At 57.7% G+C, this 20,532-nt stretch overlaps 1 protein-coding gene across 7 annotated transcripts in view; it reads right to left on the minus strand.

Annotated features, from left to right (window-relative positions):
• The window catches only part of FOXP4 (forkhead box P4), a 67,066-nt gene that overhangs the window by 25,331 nt on the left and 21,203 nt on the right, over positions 1-20,532 (minus strand). For 4 of the 7 annotated variants that reach the window (XM_069771722.1, XM_069771721.1, XM_069771723.1 and 1 more), the window contains exons 2-4: positions 17,946-18,162; positions 8,889-8,978; positions 265-387 (exon numbers count right to left, since the gene is read on the minus strand). In XM_069771722.1, coding sequence (XP_069627823.1) covers positions 265-387; positions 8,889-8,978; positions 17,946-18,146 — 414 coding nt within the window. In that variant the 5' untranslated portion in view covers positions 18,147-18,162. Of the gene's footprint in view, positions 1-264; positions 388-3,355; positions 3,559-3,680; positions 4,428-8,888; positions 8,979-17,945; positions 18,163-20,532 lie in introns of those variants that run through there. The other 3 variants (XM_069771725.1, XM_069771727.1, XM_069771726.1) reach the window with 3 other exon arrangements.

Below are 20,532 nucleotides of genomic sequence, written 5' to 3' on the forward strand. Positions count from 1 at the left end.
CATGTGGGAGCTTTCTGGGCTTTGAGACCCTGACTCAGGGCAGCAGCATCCAGCTTTGCCAGCACTGTTAGCACCTGCAGCTCTTTCCAGCCCTTGGCGCTGGACGTACTCAGAATCCCTAAGGAAATATGGGGGGAACGCAGGAGCCTGAGGAGGAAAGGACTCATCTGCCTGCCCCTAACAAGCTCCAGCATTCACGGACACCAGTGAGAAATCGCTTGGCCCGATCCAGCCGATGCACAGCCAGCCCAGGACCAGGGTTACCTGTTGCAGCATTATCGCCTGCTGCTGCTGCAGGAGGGCCTGGAGCTGGGGCGGCGAGAGGATCTGCTGCATTTGCTGCGGCGTGATCATCTGCGGGGACATCATGGCCACGGACACCGGGACCTGTGGAAAGGAAGGACATGTCACCACTCCCAATTCCAACCTTGGAAAACCTTCCCCAAATGCCAACAGCCTGCGAGTGTCTCCCACCTCCCAGGCTCTCCTGGAGCAACCTCCGTGCCCCCCACCCCTGCGTCACCTTCGGGTGAAGCCCTCGGCCACCAGTCTGGCCTGGCGTGCCGAGACCACCGCTGGGGACGTGGCGATGGCAGGGAGATGCCCCGGCACAGGGGTGAAGCTTCCTAAACCGTGAGCTCCCCCCACCCCGAGGGCAGGATGCTCTCTGCCCACGGGGTCGTCTTTAAATGCAACTTAACTGGGGGAATTAGGCACTGAGAGGAGCCAGTGGCACAGGGGCAGCCAGCTCCAAACCACAGCTCCCTCCTCTGCTGCGAGCACGGGAAAGGTGCCGGGCACCGCTCCTTCCCTCCGGGTCACGGAGGGTGCAGGGAGGAGGGAAACACCAAGGGAAGTGGGGAAGATACCGATCACCCAAATAACTTTGCAAAGCAGAGCACGGAGGAAGAGGTTACCAGGTTTTCCATAGACACATCAAAGCTTTACCTCCAGTTGACACCAGTAACTCACGTAATTACCATGCCAAGTGGAGGGAGGGCTAAGAAAACCTGCCAACCCCTGCCTTTGGTTATCGTAACACGGGTCTACACCCCCGCGGCAAAGAGCCGGGGAAGGTGTCGGTGATGGATCCCAGACCCGTCGGTCCTGCCCAGGTGGAGCAACGCTGCCTTCCCAACTACGGCCATCAAGAGCTGCCTTGTCGCAGCCCTCCGCTGATCCCACCAGCCCAAAGCCCTTCCCGAGGCTCTGGACAGGGTTATGGCTCTGTTGTAACTTAATAACCCTTCCTGGATGTTCCCTTTTCCTAGGAAAGCAGACGACCGCTGCTGGTCTGGAGCAGGGGAGCGGGTCAGGCTGCCTGGCAGCCTCAGGCTCTTTGAGGGGACCCCAGGAGGAGGCGACTCCTTGGCACGTGGGATGCGGCAGAGCCTGAGCCAGGCTCCCGATACAAGCCAAGGACCCAATTTTGATCCAAATTAGACGATTTTTGACCCCCTCACTCCAGGGTCTCGGGACCTGAGAGACCAAGGGACAGCGAAACAAAGCAACTGGCTTCAGAGCACGCGGCAAAGTCCCACCGAAAGCCCGCTACCTGCCAGCCCCTCCGCCCCAGGACCTCCAGCAATGCCCAGACTCCCCAGTCTGGACCTGCTGCCCACCCTGGGGGCTGCCTCCCCGCTCCGGCCACCCCGGTGGGACACGGAGCAGGACCGGGACCCCAGGGGCAGCCCCGTGCAGTCCCTCCCGTCTGCGGTGGGCATCCGGCCGGGCTGCAGCGTGCCGACCTTCAAGGGAGATTGCAAAGGCTTATCTGTTTACTCAGGCATTTTGCTGGAGGGAGGCGTCGCAAGCGGGAGTTTCATTTGTCGCCGGCGATCCCCCCCCCCTGCCCACAGCTGCCTTCGTGTCAAGAGTTATTGATTAATTGCTGCGTGTTCACACCCAAGGGCTGCTGCTGGGGTGCCTTCAACCGCACCGGCTCGGCTGGCAGCGGAGAGGCTGCACGAGTGCCCCCAGCAAAGAGCCGCAAAGCCCTGCGAGGGCTCCGGCGCCTGCCGGAGAGCCAGGAGAACCCCAAGCTCCCCCCACGGCACCAGCACCGGTGAAGAGCTGCTGTTTCGGCGGTCAGGTGCTCCCAGACAGCTGTGCAGAGCTCTCGGCAAACATCTGGGAAGGAGGGAAGCTCACGGGGATGGCAAGATGAGAGCGAGAGGGGCGCGCGCCCGCTCGCTGGGAGCTAAGCATCCTGCTAATTTCCCTTTGCCAATTCATCAGCTGGCAACGTGCTCGGAATGAGAGCCCCTAATTAATTGCTCACCGCATCCCCCATCCGGGCGGCCTCCCCGCCCCCACCACCGCCGTGCGGCCTCTCGTACACGTTTGCTGGCATTTTCAAATCGGAGGCATCCTAATTACCGGAGAGTTATAACACCTTCCATTTCTCGCCCAGCGGACTGACACCCTGTCAAGAGCAAAGAGAATTGCCAGAGGTTTTGACAACACTAATTGCCCCTATAATCTAAAAACACAAAGGAGAGGCGATTAGTCGAGAGGGCCCCAGCTCTCGATCCGACACGAGGTTTTCACAATGTTACAAGAAAACAAAAGCGACGCTTTTTAGAGTTTGATGGCTGCTAACAAAAGCAGAATTATATTTTCATACAACCTTTGTCTGCATTAAATGTTTTTTTCTTCCGTGCTTGGATGTGGAGCTGACACGGGGAAACGGTGGCAGCTTCGCGAGGGGGCGAGGTGTGAACGGGGCGAACCGGTGCCGGTTCTTGCGAGGGGCATCCAGGCTTCGCCGCCTCCCCGAACCCCGGCAGATGCCAAAGCCGCACAAAGAATTTCCACCACCCTGGCGTGGAAAGCATCCCCCTCCTGGCTAAGGTTTCCAGGGAGGGCAGGAGCTTTCTTTAGGAAAAGGGGAAATTCCCGTTTACAGTAAGTTTTGCTCCCGCCGCGGCCGTTCATCACGCGCGCCGGTGCCGGGCAGGCTGCGGCGCTGCTGCCGGCGGCTGACTCGACCCCGGCACGGGGCAGCAAACCGCGGTGCCGCGGTTCTCGGCCCCGGGGGCTCCGGCGACAGCCCCAGCTGCCTCTGTCAGGGATGATGACAGCTGCTGCCTCAGCAAAACGAGACGGGGATGAAAACGTCCACCCCTGGCCCAACCGAGAGCCCCGCGGTGGCACTCGCCCGCAGCTGATCCGCTAAAGGGGAGGGGGACGGGACGGCACAGCGCGGCCCCCCCGGGACACCGAGGAGCGGGGTTCAGCCCCTTCACCGGCAGCCACGGCACTCGGCCATCGCACAAGCTTCCCCGCGGCGGGGGACGAGGCCGGCCTGGCGTCCCCGCGATAGCACGGAACGGGGGCTTTGGGCGACGGTCACCTCAAAAGCTCGGATCCAGGCGGTCACGGCGGTCAACAGCACAAGGGAGAGCCAAAGGGCGCCGAGCAGAGCGGCACAGGCCGGGTACGAGGGGTTAGCTGCACCCAGCTGCCTCCTCTCCATCCCGTCCACCCGGCGGCAAAGTCCCTTCCCGGGTGCCCAGAGCGGCCGGGGACCGTCCCCGCACCCGGCGGTCGCACCGCACCCAGCAAATCCCTAGGGAAGCGGGTCCCAGCAGCCAGCCCCCGCGGCAGCGGCTGGTCCCCAGCCGACGCGTCACGAGCTGGCATCTGCCAGACACCAAGTCAGGAAGGGTTTGACTCACTCCTTGGCTGGCTGCCACTCCGCAAAACTGCTTACTAACAGCTCCGGCTGCCTCCCAGAAAGCCCCGGCGCTGCGGCTCCGACCGGCGAGCGGGATCTCGAGGGGGTGATTTTCCAGGCGGTCCCGGTTGTAATCCCTCCGTGCCAGAGGATGGGGCGGACGCGGATCATCAGGCAGCGGGTGGAAAACGAGACGGGTATTACAGGGGAAACTCGGCGCTCGGCGTAAGCGCAGAACGACTCTGCCAAAGCCGGCTGAGCGAAACAGGATTTGGACGGGCGTAACTCAGCAGGATGGGGGAGCAATGCTTTTATTTAAATTTTTCTTAGATTTTTTTTTTTTTTTTTTTTTACGGGAAGCGAATTGCAACTCCCAGCCACGAGGCAGAGCGGGGAAAGCCACGGCCCGACGGCCGGTCTTGGCTCTCAGCGCTGCGGGGCTGCCATCAGAGGGACGGCCGCCCTCCTGACCCCCAAGACAGCTGGCTTGGCACAGCATGGGAACCGGGACAGCCCCCATCAGCCCGGGGCGTGCGAGCAAGCCCGCGGTTTGCTCAGCCTCAAAGCATCCCTGCACCGACCTTCACCTCCCAGCCGCGCCGTCACCCATGCCGGGAGGTTGCCGCAGGAGCCGCCACGTCCCCGGGGAGCCAGGGGCAGCAGGTCACCGCTGCTACGGGAAGGAGCATCTCCGGGTTCACACCTAAAACCACATGTCTGAGCTCCCGTGCCAGGGCAGGCGCAGCCCAGACCTCGTCCCCCACCCCGTCCCTGCTGACCGGGGGGGGGCTCTGGGGCCGCCGGGATGAGCAAACCTCTCCCTGTGGTGGGTGCACGCCAGCTACCTGGGGTGTTCGATGCTTCCCGCAGAGCCCAAGGCGCTGCACATCATTGTCTCTGATCTAATCTCGAGTTTTAACTCCCAATTAGAAACAACAGCAAACATGTTTGCGCTGTTTTTCTTTTTTTTTTTTTTTAAACACCCTTTTCAAATCCAAAACCAAGAGAAACAAACCAAGGAGGTTGGTGAGGGAGGCCGGGAGCCGGGAACATAAGGGGGAAAACAACCAGCAGCTTTGGGTCTGCTGTTTTTAGGGGCATGGGATGAGCAAATCCCCCCCCCCCAGAGCACCCGCTTCTCGCTGCTGCAGCTGGACAAGAGCAAACCTTTCGCTTTGAGTCCAGCCAAAGTGCACACAGGCAAATCCACGTGTCCCCTCCTGCGCTCAGCATCCCCGGACGAACTCCGAGATTCAGCCGGCTCAGACCATCTGCAAGAACTTCAAACACCCGGGGCCAGGCAGTGATGCCACTCACACCACTGTAACTCCAGCTACGGTTATATATGTCTTGATGGGTGCTACAGGGCCACCCAAACACCATGCCCAACCTCCACACCCTCCTCCGCTCACACCACGCCGTGTCTGGACCTTACCAAGATGGGACAGGGACAACAGACCAAAACCTATCCAGGGTCAGAGCAGAAACCAAACCCAGATCTGCAAGGGAGCTCCAGCTCCACGTGCCAGGCTGGGTTTTGAGGCTGTGAGGTTATTTTACGAATACTTTGAAGAGCCTTAGCACCAAAGGATTAATTGCCTTGCGTGGGGGTGGCAGGAGGAGGGCAGCAGCGCGGGGCGAGCAGGCACCACCGTAGCTGCGTGGAGGACAACCGGCCTCTGATGTTCAGCTGCACGCAAAGAAAAGGAGGAATCAATCCCCTGCGTGTTCGACCCAACGTGCGTCCTCGTTAGCAACGGCGCGCCCCGCCAGGGAGGCACTAATCGCGCATAATTGGGCTGCGAGTCACTAAAAGTTGAAAGGGAGCTGGTTGGGGGATGCTTGGCGGCGGTGGGCTGGCGAGCTTGCTGCCTGCAGCCCCCTCCTCGGTACGGCCCTGCCGTGGTTTTTGGGGTGAGCTGCTGCCCCTCAGCATCACCCAGGCAGGATCCCCGGGGGATCACGTCTCCTCCACGGGCACGGGGCGCTGGCACGGCTCACCACGCCAATGAAATCGGCGGGGATTGAAGCAACTCCTTTGCTACCCCGTTAATCCAAAATGCCGTCGGTGCCGTCGTGGCGGTGGGGACGGCGGAGCGGGATGGCGGCGGCTCCGGGCTGGCAGAGCTGGGGGCTCTGGGAAGGAGGAGGGGGAATGGCGGGGGGCAGCGGGGATGGACGGCGGTGCTGCAAGTTCAAATGGAAAAATCTAGCGCCACGCAAGCCAAGACGGACGGGCTGCTGTATTTTTTCCTGGAGAGGGAACGCAGAAGGGCTGGTATTGATCTGTCTTCATTACCCATTTCACTCAAGTTTCAAATCAACAAAATACACTTTTCCGCTCCGCTGCCCTCCCCGCCACAGCAGACAAAAGAAAAGCAATTTCCCGCAGTTTGCTCCAAACTCCTCTCCCCTTCCCTCAGCGTCCTTCAGCCCCTCTCCTATTTCAGAAGCTTTTTAAACTCCGCAAGTTGCTCCCGCCAGAGGCTGGGGAGACCCCCGGCCCCCCAAAGAGGGCACCCCGTGATTCAGCAGTGCCTCCAAGACAGAAATGCCCCAGCACCAAAAATACACGGTGCTGCCTTTCTAAACACGCTCCAGCACCTCATACCTTGGACTTTACCGAATACCGGCAGCATCTCCCCATGGGGGAGGATCCACCCCGGGGGGGATCCACCGCTCCCGACCAGCCTCGCGCCGGGGAGGAGAGCCCTGCAGACCATCTGCAGCACGAGTCCTCAAATGCAACACTTAGTCGGCATCTGCCAAGTTTCTAATAGTTTTAAAGTTGCGAAGAAATAAAACCATTTAAAAATGTTTCAGGGTGGGGTTTTTTGGGTGGTTTTTTTTTTTGGACGTAGCTGTAATTTGAGTGCCAGCTGTGAGGCTCTCCGCGCACACCTCCAGGCATCTGGGGGGAGAGAGGGTTCATACTCCAAAAAAAACCAACCCCAAGATCCCTACTGAGCCCAGCAGCTCCTTGTTTGTTTTTAAGAGCACGCCATTGCCGACTGTCGTTAATATTCCCGCTGGCTTGGCGCCCCGTAAACGTCCCGTCCCCATCAGCAAGGTGGCAGGGAGCTGCTCGCTGCAAACGCAAGTGCACGGTGTCGGCGAGCACGGGGAATTTGCAGCGCTCCTGGGTGTTGGGTGCTGGGCGCGGGGGCCCCTGCTCGCTCTGCCGACGCTGGGACCCTCCTGCTTGCTTCGCCTGGGACTGGGGGCCGGGAGCTGTGGGGAGACCACTGAAAAAGCTTCTCCCCCCACCCCGAGCAAAATAACTCAAGCAATATGGGAATCCAGTCCCCAACCATGGGGGCTAGCAGCGCAGCTGCACATCCACCGGCAAAGCCCGCGGGGGTCCGGGCCGGCACACCGAGGGCACCCCGGTTCCCAAAGGCTGCAATGAACCCCCGGTCCTGCCGTGCTCCCCCCGTCCTCCCTAGCCAGGGGCTGCTGCAGCCTTTCTCCTCCTCCTCCAGCCGTCCTGGCCAGTCTCATCCACACCACTCTGCCGTTAGATAAACTTCCTTTCAAAGGAGCCTGCTTAATCCTCTATCTCCCCTTGGTCAGATCCCGCTCCAGCTGCCGGCAGGGCTGGTGGGGCCGGTGGGGGGGGGAGGAAGAGGCCGGTCGCTGCTGAGTTATGAGCTATTTCTGACTCACGTCTACAACTTTCACAAGTCCTTTTGCAACACAAAAAGGGAGGAGGGGAGAGGAAGGCAGATCCAGTTCACTCCGGCAAAGCCACCGGCCAGATGGGCAGGGAGGGGAGGCGAGAGAAAACGGCAGAGAAGGGGGGAATGGGATGTTTAAGCGAGCGGAGAGCGAGCGAAGCGCGCGTGCATCGCGGCCGGGGCAAGCGGCGGAGGGAGCAGCGAGGGATAGGCAGGAGAAGAAGTGCAGGCAGAAGCGCAGGCAGGAGAAGTGCAGGCAGGAGAAGCATGGCCAGGGACAAGCACCCACAGAGGGGAGCGAGGTGCCGGTTACCGGAATCTGACTTCACCCTCGCTGCCTTTGTCCTTCGCAGACATTTTCCATGCAGTGACTGCATTTCCTTCCTGCAAGCGCCACTGGAAAAAGCCGCCTGTTTGTGCCGCAGAAGCCCTGACTAATTCCCGCTGCTCCTACCCGGCTGCTACTTCCCAACCTGGTGGGGCAGCCGGGGGGCTCCGGGCTTCCCCGGCCCCCACAAGCCCACCCCGGTACTGGCAGCACCGGGATGGCACTTGCTGTCAGCCAAGGTTCAGCCGTGCCCCGGCCGTGGGACTCGCCAAGCCGGGAGAGGAGCCGGCGATTGCCCGTCCCAGCCCCGGCTCTTGCCACGCTGCCGTGCTGGCTCAGCCTGGCATAGGCAGGACCTCCAGCTCTGAGAGCGCTTGTGCTAATTACTTTCCTTTGTTAATTAAACCCACGTGGCTCCAATAAGGTAACCTGCTGTTCTCTGATAAATTTAATTAGCCTGAAGGGAGAGCCCCTCTGCACAGCTATTTAAATTGTCACTTTCCATCGCTTGGGCTTTGCTTCTTTCTGCCTCCCCCTCTCTCCAGGTTCACATCCCTCTTCTGCCCCTTTCCTTTGGGGGAGGAGGGCAGCAGGGGTGCTAAGGGGAGGTCCCCCCCTCCCCTCTGGGAGCAGGATGCCACCCAAGGGTGCTGCGCTCACCCAAAGCCCCATTTTCCTGCCAGCGCCACAAAAACCCCACCCAAGCTGGGCTTTCGTCCCACCCCAGCGCCTGTTCCGTGCTGGAGGACCTGCCCTGGCTCCAGCCCCAAAGGACTGTCCCTTATCCAGTCCTTGCTCCCAGCTCACAGCACCCGGCATCAATCCTGGGGTGCTCGGGGTGGAAAACTCGGCACTTCCCTATCCGAAATGCTGTCCCAAGGTACGGTGGCACACGATGGCCTTCTGTCCCTGGTCCTTGCCCCACCTGGAGCCATCCTTTGCCTCGCATCGCCCTTTCCCACCATGTCAGCACACAATGGAGACCACCCCCCCCCACCCCCCCCAAAAAAAAAAAAAAACCAACAAATTTCTGGAGGTTTCCAGGGTATTTAACTCTCTGGGGGGCTCCTGGTGTGCTTCAGCCACCCCAAGGACGGAGGCGACGTGTGTTTGCACATGCATTTTCCCACAGCATCAGTTTGCAGCCGAGCCCTTCCCAAAAAGGGGGTGATGGGGGACACACACACACGTCCTCGGGGCTCACCTGCACCGCCGGCTGCTTGCCCTCATTGCTGCTGGGGGAGCTCAGCCCCGTGGCCTGCTGCAGCAGGAACTGGCGTGCCACCTGGAGAGCCTGCAAAAGAGACACAGCAGGGTGGGCAGGAGGAAGGGTGCCCTCTTCCTCCTCCCTCCTCCGGGCACGCTCCCCCTCCAGCTCCCCAGAGCAGCGCCCGGACGCGGGGCCGGCCGGACTGGTTCTCCGCGGATTCGATCCGTGGGGCGCGAGGGACACACGAGGAGGGCAGCGCTCCCCCACGCTCCCTCCTGCCACACCAGTATGACCAGTACATCCCATTACAGACCACCGCTCTCCAACCCCCCTGGAGCCACGGAGGACCATGAGGACCTGGGGGCAACCCTATCCTCTTCCAAAAACCCCTGCCCCATCTTCGGCAAGTCACCAGGTCCAGCATCTTCGTGCCTCTGGCAGGTTTTCACACGGGTTATCCCCAGCCTCGGCACAGGTGGCTCCTGGCCAGGCACAACCAGCACCCGACCGAAGGTCCGGCGGAGGGGCCGGCTCCCGGCTGATTTATTCCACCCTTGCATGGAGCCACCACTACATTTCTGCTGCAGCTGACATCCCTTGTGTCTAAAGCTACCGTGTATATTTAATTTTACATCTGATTGTCACACTGGAGCACCAAAAAGTCCCAGATTCAGTCAGGCCAAGAGCAGGATTACACCCTAAATTAATAACCCACGAATGCATCCGCACAGAGTTTATGGTGATGCAGGAGTTTAGCAACTCACCCAAGTGACCAGGATGAAACCTGCTTACTTTTATGGGTGTTTGCCTAGAAAGAGTTATGAGTTTCCTTAACTTGTTTGCAGGGATGAAGGTGGCTGGCTGGGAAGTGACACAACAGGCAAAAAAGGGAGAAACCAAAATAAATTGATAAAAACCACTTGTGGAAACACATGCAGGCACAAGCAACTGTGAGCGAGCCCTGCACAGCAGTGTCGGCAGCTGAAGAAAGCGGGTGAAATTAAGGAAAATCCTGCAAAGAGACAAGAAGGACAGAGGAGCAAGTGCGAGCTGGCAGAAGAGCCGGCCGGTCACCGGCGAGCGTGGCCGAGGGCGAGCGCCGGTGTGTGTGCGAGCCGAGAAAAGGAGCTTCATTCAGGAGCTGGGAGCCAGAAGAGGGAATAAAGCCCTAACGAAAACAACCCTGCGGTACCCGGCTGCTGCTCCAAGACCCGCTTCCTTGTACACTCCTTATTTTTGCTTTTAAAGAATTTTTTTTTGGGGGGGGTACATTTCTCAACAACCAAGTCATTGTAGCCCTGCCTGCAGGACGGGTTTGCATTAGGGCCCGGCGTGGGGTCAGAGCCCGGCTCGGCGGTGCCGCCAGCAGCACACGGGTTCCCCCGGCTGTCATCACCCCGGCTGTAAATCACTGCCCCGGCTTCCAGGAGGCAGCCGCGTGCCCCGAGAAAGGGCCGCTTGTTAATTCTCTGCATTTCCAGCTATAAAGAAGAAAGCCCCCAGCCCGTGCGCTGCCTCTCCATCCCTCCGTGCCAAATCCGCTTGCAAACCGGAGAGGCATCGCCCACAGCGTGGATGCACCTTAATACATCGCTCCGGTCCACTCGCTATTTATTTAACCTCTGTGAACCAAGGAGCACCCACAGCACCCTTAAACAGTTGCTCAATGGAGCATCCGTGAAGACTCATTACCTGCGTTTTAATCAAAAGGTCCCATTTCGTGCTCCTCTCCGCAGGGGTTGCTCAGGAAGAGCATAGGGGACAGATTTAGAGCAAAGGATGTCCGAGCTCTGCCACCACTGTTTTTTCTGTGAATAAAAGCCTTCCGACCCGCTCCTCGCACATGGACAGGCGTTAGAAGTGCATTTGCAAAACGAGAGGTGATTTTAAAGTTGCTGCCGAAGCCAGAGGCTGTGTGCAGAGGGTTTAGCAGACACAGCCTTGCCTATTTTATTCACAAAAATAGCATTTTCCAGCAAGGGACCCAAACCCAACAAGCTGTGCCCCAGACGCAGCACAGGACACCCTCTGCCCTGCCCGGCTGTGTTTGCCACCATGCACGTGCCCCAAAAAAGTCAAAAGCCCAGGAGTTTCAAAAGCCTCTGGGATCCTAACGTCACCCTCCCACGACGAATTGCCAGGGCTGCACCCCTGGGTGCCCCCAGGAGCGGACAGAGCCCGGTGTGCCCAGCGCGGTTGCACCCAGAGCTGCCCCAAGCCCACCGCCTCTTCCCGAGCATCCTTGGCCGGCTGCTGGGGCTGCTGAAAAACTGCATGACCACTGACTTGCAAACTCAATTTATCCAAACGATTAAAAAATAAAATCCATGAGGACAAACATGGCAATTTGCTGCTGGGAATCACTGATGGTATGAACCCGTGGTCCAAGTCCCAGAGCCGATGCAGCCCCAGCACAAGGCACGCTCCTCTGCGGGCATGTTATTTCCCTGTTATTAACAGTAATAGATGTGCATCGGTAATGTGAACACAAAAACCATGTGACAGTTATGACAGCTCAAGGTCTGATATTTTAATTACTTTTTGAAATGAAAACAGTAATTCCAGTTAAAAGCCAAGGGTGGAGGAATTCAATCGACGGCTGCTCAGCACCAGCGTGCAGCAGAGCCAGCAGGTCCAAGGCACCCACCCGAGGATGGGTGCCGGACCACTGGCTGCATCCCGCGTGTGCACACCAGCTGCCCAAGCTTCATCTATTTTTCCACGTGTCCGTTTGACAGAGGTTTGCATGGATTTGGTTTCTCCATCTGCACCACGTGAGATTCCTCCGGTGTTTGTAAGGACCATCTCACAGAAGTGATCCGGTGAGGCAGGTCCCTGCCCCAGCCCAACAAAAATCAGTGCAGCAGGTACGGAAAATACAGCAAAGAGGGGAAAAAACTGAAGAGACATAATGCCAGCACCCAGGCAAAGCGTTAGGCAGGATTTCTCCCGCAATCTCTCTTTCTAAACCCAAAAACTGGCTGGCCCGCGGGTGCCACCGAGTCCCCAGCGCCCGGCTGGCTCAGCCCGCCGCTGGCCGCCCACCCCGCGCCGCCTCTCAGGGGGGAATTTAATTCACTCCCTGCTGGCTCTCTCACTTTGTTGTGCTCTGAAGCACGAAATTACAAGATTTACAGGAAAAAAAATGACATGGCCTTACAATTGCACACAGGGGCCTCCCCGCCAGCGCCCCGGAGCTGCCCCCTCCCTCCCTCCCCACCACCCAGCAGCGATTTCCACTTAAGCCTAAATTCAGCTCAGCCTGCAAACGAAGGATGCTCTGGCTGGCAGCGCCCAGAGTCTGCAAACCTGTTGCACGGCTGCCCAAGGCAGGCGGAGTCCCAAGAATTGAATTTCGGGATGCAGAGCCCCGCGTTATCTGCTTTTGTTACCCCCACCCCATAGGGCAGGAGGAGCAGCCCAGGTGCTGGGGGAGATAAAGCCTTTCTGTAGGGATGAAGGTGTCACCCACAACCGCTCCTTAGGGCTGAGGAGATGTGAAAGCAGAAGGAAAAAAGTCTCCCCATAGGAACGGATGGGCTTTCACCTTCTGGCTCTGTGAACCGGGAAAAAAAAAAAGATTTAAAAAAAAAAATGTATCCTGCTGCATAGTGTTATTCAAGAGTCATTAGCATGTTACTCGTAATTAGGAACGAATGGGTTGTGTCAAATTCATCATGCTCCTGGATGGCTCCCTTTGATCAGCAAATTATCCCATAAAAAAGTTTGTAATGTCTCAGACACTTACATCAAGAGCTGATGCAGTTTGGCTTTGCCCTCCCCAAGAGCAGCAGCAGCAACACGTTTCAGGGCTGAGGAAGAGGATGGTGACCCGGACTTTGCTGGGGGTGGCCCACAACTACCCCAGACTGCGCGGGGGCACCTAGCACACCAGGGTTTTGCAGGGAGAGATGAGATGCTGGAAGGTGTGTGCTGGGACAGGGAGGGGCTCAATATATAAACCAAGCCTGGGATTAATCCCAGGCACGGTGAAGGCTCTGCCCAGGCAGCACACCCCCTGCCAGGGCCAGCTCCGAGCTGCTCCCGCGGCACCAGAGGTTTCCCTGCCATGGAAGGGGGCTCTCGGGGTACCCAGCCCAGGGGGATGCTCGCCTCTCCCCGGAGACACCGAATCCCTCCTGGGGAAAACGAGACTGGATCCTTCCCCCACTTCAGATACAAGCATCTCATCCTCCAGCAGGGAAGCAGCCCGTCACCCCGGCTTCCACTCAACGTAATTATCCTTAATTCTTCCCCCAAAGGCTTGTGCTCCGGCCAGTGGGACTCCACACCTCCAGCCCTGTATGTGATGGAGGCATCCCAGGACGGCAGGAGGGCCAGCTTTTTGCCTGCCTTCCCACAGCAAACGCCACCAACTTCCCTTTCTCCCACGGGGAACACCAGGTCCCGTCTGGCCCCAGCGATGGAGGAGCCCGGGGAGAGGAGACAGCAGCTCCCACCCCATTTAGGGTGGCTGACTTGCACTTCAACCCCTCACCCCTGCCTGGCTGCCTTTTTTTCCTCAAAATCTGCCCAAGCGGAGCCTCTCCGAGGCCTCCCGCGGCCTGGTCAAATTAGGAAGAAATAGGTCAAGAGGTTCAAAAAAAGTTTGCTGACGATGGAGACATCCACGGGTCTCTCTAAAAGCACAAGCCCCAGCCTCCCAAAAAATCAAACGGAAAATCTTGCCCAGGGTATTTTTAAAACTACCTTATTCTACCAGGTATTTCATTTTACGAGGGTGTACTTTTTAATTATGCTCAGCGGTGCCCGGACGCTCCAGTTGCCGGAGCCAAAAGCAGCGCGCCGGCTGCCTGCCGCGCAGGGGGGAGCGGGTTCACCCAGCCCGCGATGGGAACCGCTGCCCAAAAATAGCCGAGGGATTTTCCACCTGGATGGGATCAAAGCTTTGCATGGGGTTTTAACCTCCAATGAGTGAAAAGTCACCCTAAAAATGATATTAAACCAAGAATTTTGCCAGGAGGGAGGCAGAAAGAGGATCTATAAAGAGAGTCTGTATCTTCCCTTTTCCCTCCGTTCCTTTTGGAGGGTAGAAGGAGGTTGGGAAGGGATGAAAAAATGTTAAAAAAAAATTTTTTTTACACTAACCTCATAAAAATGACATCGTCACATTCCAGAATTAGAGCTATTAAAACAACACACACGCGGATATTTTTAGATGGATATTAACGGTAAATGATGCCATATTGAGAAGCACTTCCACCCAGCCCAGCCCTGGTCTTGCTTAACCAGAACCAAATGGCTCCAAGAGATCAAAATTAACAAAAATGACACAATTCTTCACAGGAGGAAAAAAAAAAACCCCAACGTCCTTTTTACAACCGGCTCTGTGCCTCTCTCTCTGCCCCAGCTGTTCTCCCTTTCGCTGCACATGCTAATGCTTCTGGACTTTATTCCTCTACTCTTGACTCTTCAATCCTCGCAGGCGAGGGGTTAAACCCATTTCCACTAATGAAGAACACAAGGAACAAGCTCCTGACAATCCCACCCCATGAAAAAAAAAAAAAGAGGAAAAAAAAAAGAAAAAAACCCTCCTGCATTTGTACTCAGTAAAATATGAAATATAAATCAAGGACCCTAATAGAGAGATGAGTTTCACTTAAGTGCTCCGGTCTCATTTTTATCTTAAATACCCTAATAATAGAGGATTACACAATATATTTGAGATGTGATCACATGTTTTATGGAACGGTATCTTTCCTATGGCAGAGAAGTGCCTCTCCTCCCCCATCCACACCCTTCTTTAACTACCAAAAAAGTCCGATTTGCTGCTTGTTTTTAAAAAGTCTTGTTTTTGTTTAATAACTTAACATTTCTTTGACATGTGTCTGCAATACCCTGCAATTTTTTTTTTTTTTTTCATAATAAAAAAACCACCGAACAATGCCTTGAGTGCCTGGATTTTCCAGATGGCTCCTTTTCCATGGGATTGCAAGTTGGAAAGAGCTACCGTGCAGCCGCCTGGCTCAGGGACTTTCCCCACGATTCCCCCGGGACATCCCTGCTCCGAGCACCTCCAGGCTTTCACCTCCCACCCCCTGAACCCCAAAAGCTGCAACGACCCCCGAGACCCAGCCTCTCTGCACCCCACAGCTTTAAAACCCAGCTCCGGGATAAGACTTGGAGAGCTGGGAATTTTTTGCAGGAATTCAACTGGGAGAAACCCAAAGCATCGGAGAGCAGCGCCCGTTCGGCACGCAGCCCTGTGCAACGCCCACCCGTGGGTCTCCCCTGACCCCCCCCGCCCCTGTGGGGTGCAGCCCTGCACCCCGATACCCCAGCCGGAGCATCCTTCATCCTTCTCCCATCGCAGGGCTGCGACACCCCCATCGCCCCACCGTTCCCGCTTCCTGCCCAGCCTTCCGAGGATTACCGGGAAGGGGGTGGGGGGCCCTGGCGTGGCGGGGGGTGCGAGGGGCCAGCCCCCACATTAAAAACTCATTAATGCGCAAAGGCGGCAGGGCCCTTTGGAGCCCGGTTCGAGGATGTCAGCGCGTTGGAGGTCTCGCCACGTTCCCACAGCAACGGCGGTGGGAGACCCCGGCCGGCGGGCAGCCCTCCCATGCCCCCGGCCGACCTCTCCCCTCCGCCAACCCCGGCACAATGCGGGCGCGCGCTATTCAAGCTTTTCAGCCGAATCCCGCCATTGAAATCCAAGGATTTAACCTGAACGCCATCCCCTGGGCTGGGGGGAAGAGGGAGGGAGGGAGGGGAGGGGGATGCCCTTTTTCCCCACCCCATCCCACCGGGCTCCCCGCTCTCCCTCCAGACTCTCCGGACCACAGGATGCTCTGAAGTCGCATGGATCGGGGTGGAGAGCCGGACCAGGCGCAGCCGAGGACGGTGACAGAAAGCTGTGCTCCGCGGTGGAGCAGAGCCAGCGCCGCGGCCGGCAGCCCCTGTCCTGGCAAAGCCGGGCTGGTGCAGCCGGACATCTGTGTCCTCTTGCTCCGGGGACTCCCCAGAGGCCACAAAACAGCTTCAGGGGTTCCCTGAGCACCCTACGATATATACACCTCCCCTCAAACTCCCACCCAGGACACTCACCTCCGGGCGGCATCCTCAAGAGAGGAGTTTTAACCTGAGAAGTCCCTGCAAACCAACCCCAGGGCTGTCTGGGTTCACCCTTTCAAAAGGCTGAAAGCAGAGAGACTGCGGGCACCAAAGAAGGTCAAAACCAGCTCGTTTTGCCAAAAGGTGCAAAACCAGCCGAAAACGAGGGCAGAGCACGTGCCCCCGGGGAGCTGCATCGCCCAGGCAAACCCCTATGGACATGGAGTTTTAAGTCACCGGTGGCCCTTCAAGCTCAGGTTGGGTGGTTGAGCGGTGGGTTTCCACCCCTCCAGGCTTCCTAACATTTCCTGGGGATTTCATATAGTTAAATAAGGATAAGGATTGAGTGTCAGCATTTCAGGAGCTGCGGCGGAGCCAGGACGGAGGAGCTGTCAGACGGGAATAGCCCAGTGGTCCGAGAGCCTGCCTGCGACAAGGGGCGAATGCTGGATGCTCCCGAGGATGGTGTAAAGCCTTCATAAAGCACCTAATTGTGCAAAACTCTATATATGGGGACATTTATTCCTGACCCCAGCTGGTGCTCAGCCTGTTTCCTGAAGCATGAAGATTGATAGTCCTCGGGATGTTTTTTTTTTTTTTCCCTCCCCCCAAGGTGCTGTCATTGCAGATGTCATTTGTTTTTGGAAGTTTACCAAACCCTCTGCCTTAATAATTCCACGTGCCAGCAAGTTTCCCAGGGTAATTACACCGGGAATCCGAAAGAAGAAATGCAAAAGGGTGAAATTAAACATTGGCCGTGCTTTGGGCAGGGCAGGATTTACCAGGTGAGCTCAGGGAGCAGCATCCACGGGGATGAGCCAACAGCAGCAGCGCTCTGCATCGCGAAAGCCCCTTTTTTCCTTATTTTCCGGAGGAGATAACCCCGTTTTACAACCGTGCTGCCCACCCTCCGATTTGCACAGTTTTGGCCGCGCAGGAACAAGCATCTCCTATTCACCCCTGGCTCCGGCTGCCGCTCAGTGAAATTCGGGGCCGCCCTCGGCGTGGGGAGGGGAGCGAGCGGCAGCTCCTTCGGCAGGGGTGACTCGCAGCAGCATTACACGCATGATTACCCTTCAGATCAGGGGAACAGGGGCTTAACTGCGTGAGAAACGGCTGTTATTCAGGTAATGGATTTACAGCACTCACTACTAAAGTATCAGACACAGCAATTTTTTACAGCTTTCACGCTGGAATTTATGGCTCAGGGAGGCGATCTCCATACGAGGCAGGGATCATTGCCTTATTTAGTATCCGAGGAGGAAAATTTATGTTTTTGCCAAAGTTTGTTTTGAAAGGTAACCTGCAGGCACGCACACACGTCCCCCGTCCCCACAGCCGCCCGGGCGTGCGTGTTGCGAGGGGCGATGTGTGCCACGCAGCTCCCGGGGACGGGCCCCCCGAGGCGCACACGCGTGTGCTCAAGGACAAAACTGTCGCGTGCACGTCTCACGCTCACACGGGTTTTAGGCCGCGCGTGTGAAGTTAATTTTTCAGCTGAAGGCACCAGGAGCCCCAGAGAACGGGAGACCACCTCCAGTCACCCACCTGGGTGACCAAATACCGACTAAGAGAAAACCTGCTCCTTATTTTACAGCCAACAGGTCTTTACTCTGCTCTCACGGCCCTCCGCCTTTTCCTGCACCACTCTCCCCACACCGACGGGGTACAGGCAGGACCTCCCCCCCAAAACGCGGCCATCTCCGGGGCAGCAGGCACCAGCCCACGAGCCGCACGGACGGACGGGCTCCATCCCCTGAGGGACGTGCACCCCAAAGGACAGGCGCCTGCTTTTTGGGGCAGCGCTCGCACCCCAACTTCAACAGGGATGACCAAGCCTAGCGCAACCCATGTCCTCGGCCAGCCCCGGAGACGAGGGGAGGGTAAATTTGGGTGTTGCCCCCAAACCAAATCCTCAAAGGACCCGGTTCCACGTTGCCTGGCGTAAGGCAGGAGGAAGCGGGGTGTCCCTCCTACCTGCTGCTGCTGGAAGTGCAGGAGCTCCACGGGGCTCATCTCGCCGTTGGTCTCGCCGCTCGCGGCTCCTTCGCGCCCGCCGCCCCCTCCGCCGCCGCCTGCGCCGCCCCCGCCGCCATCGGGCTGGTTGCTGAGGCTGCTGACCCCGTTTTGGCTGGAGGGAGTGGACCGTATCGTCTCCGAGGCAGATTCAACCATCATGACTTGCTAGCAGGACCTGAAGGGGAGGAGGAGAGAGCAGAGGCTGAGAAAAAAAGAGCCTGAAATCCCCGGTTGGCATCCCCATCTCCGCCTGCCCCATGCCCCATCCTCGCCCCGTGCCGGCTCCGATCCCCACGAGGTCTGGCGGCGAGACGCAGGGATGGGATGTCAAACGCCGGCCAGTTTTAGCTGCGTTCCATTTACTCCAAAAAATAAACGTGCAGCAGCGTGAGCTGCCACGGACAGGCTGCCGGCCCTGTACAGCACCGGGGCAAAGCAAGTGCAACCTGTGTCCCTTAGGAAAACACGACGTTTTCAGCTTTCTCCCAGTCTGATGCAAGACACAAAACCCCAGGACCTGGGCATTTTTCACAGAATCCCCAAATATTTCATTTTCAGACGCTGGAGACAGCAAAGCTGAAGTTTCAGCGAGGCTGCACACCAAGCATGTGGAGCCTGCACCACATATTTCACCGTGAAAATCTCAACAAAGTTGACGCTTTTCCACAAAGCGCTTCACCTCCCAGCGAACCAGCACTTCCCAGCAGGAAAAACCACCCGGCAGAAAGTCTGCCGCCAGGTCGAGGAAGCCCAAAGGTACCGCAGAGCTGGGACACAGCAAAATGAGAGCACGGTGGCACCCCAGAAAACATCACTCAGAAAATCCTCCCTTTCTCACGGATGCCTCCATGCACCCCCCCGTCCTGCTGTACCCCTCGGATGCCCTCGAAGGACCAAGCTGGGCGCTTCGCCCTTCAATGCAGAACGCGGGGGCCGCAACACCCGCCGCATTTCCAGCCCCGCGCGAGCCCCCGGCAGCCGCGGTTTGAAGCTCTTGCACTTCATTTCATGCAATTACAGGCTTCCCTCTCGCAAGGCAACAGCGCGACGCTTTGCCTCTGTGGATGGGTTTTATTCCTGTAAACTCGCCCTCCCCATCACCCCGTTACACCCGGGGCACAAGGGCAGAACTGCCCGCACCTCGCCGCTCCTCCCCGGGCCCCGGCTGCGGGGCTCGTGTTAGCAAGCGTGCCCGTGGGCGCTGCAGCAAACCCGGGAGCAGAGTCGTGGGGTGCCAGCAGCCTCAACGAGTTGAGGGAAACCATCCGGCACCGGGAGAGTCACCGGCTGGAAAAGCTGCTTCCACCCCAACGCACGGCCGGCTGCACGAGAGCGAGGTGCTACGTGCATCCCTTATCCCCCCTGGTCTTAAAAGCTATTTAAATTAAGGCAGATGGGCTGGGGGGACACGACTTGCGAGGGGTTACAGGGCTTGGCTTCAAAGCGATGAGCTGAAGAGTCTTTGCTCAATGGGGTTTGATTAGCGGGCAGGTTGTTAGCTGGGAACCTGAGGGTCCCCTTTTCCGGGAGAAACTCCTGGATGTGGGCTGGCACTGGAGGAAACACAACCACGGCGTCCAGCACCGAACCAACACAACCACGGCATCCAGCACCAAACCAACACAACCACAGTGTCCAGCATCAAACCAACACAACCACGGCATCCAGCACCAAACCAACACAACCACAGTGTCCAGCATCAAACCAACACAACCACGGCATCCAGCACCAAACCAACACAACCACAGTGTCCAGCATCAAACCAACACAACCACGGCATCCAGCACCAAACCAACACAACCACAGTGTCCAGCATCAAACCAACACAACCACGGCATCCAGCACCAAACCAACACAACCACAGCGTCCAGCACCAAACCAACACAACCACAGTGTCCAGCATCAAACCAACACAACCACAGCATCCAGCATCAAACCCCGCCGCTCCAGCCAGCAACCGCCGAGCCCCCCGGGGCCGCATCCAGCCCTGACGCATGCACAGAGCGATCAGGGGCACAAGAAGCCCCACCAGAGCCGAGGGTCTCTCCCTCCTTCCCAACACACGCTCCGCTCCGTGGAAAAGCAGAGGAAACAGTTTTATCTCATTCGATCCAGCTCCTTCCCCATCGGCAGGTGCCGGAGCGGGTTTGGTGTTTGCCCACTGGCACTCGCAGCCCGTTGGCGAGTTTGAAACAGGAAGGGGATAAAGAAAGAGGGATGGGGAAAAGAAATACTGTTTCTCCCTTTTTCTTCTCTTCCCCCCCCCCCGTCTTCCCCCCGCCCCCCCAAAAGACAGAAAGACAAACCGCGAACAACATAATTGCTGAAATGTGGCGTGTAATAATAGCTATTCAGAAGCTGATCATTCATATTAAACAGGGTGAAGCAAGCTTCTCATTTGCATGTTTGAGATTATATGCATTTCAAAAGTCATTTCCGCAGGGTATATGACTGACATTAATTCCCATGTGGAGCTGCCGGCTCCCTCCTGCCATCCTGGCGCTACCAAACCCGTGCAGGGTGACACACCGGTGGCTGCGGGAGA

This window comes from Haliaeetus albicilla, chromosome 26 (genome assembly GCF_947461875.1).
Source record: "Haliaeetus albicilla chromosome 26, bHalAlb1.1, whole genome shotgun sequence".
Lineage (NCBI taxonomy): Eukaryota > Metazoa > Chordata > Aves > Accipitriformes > Accipitridae > Haliaeetus > Haliaeetus albicilla.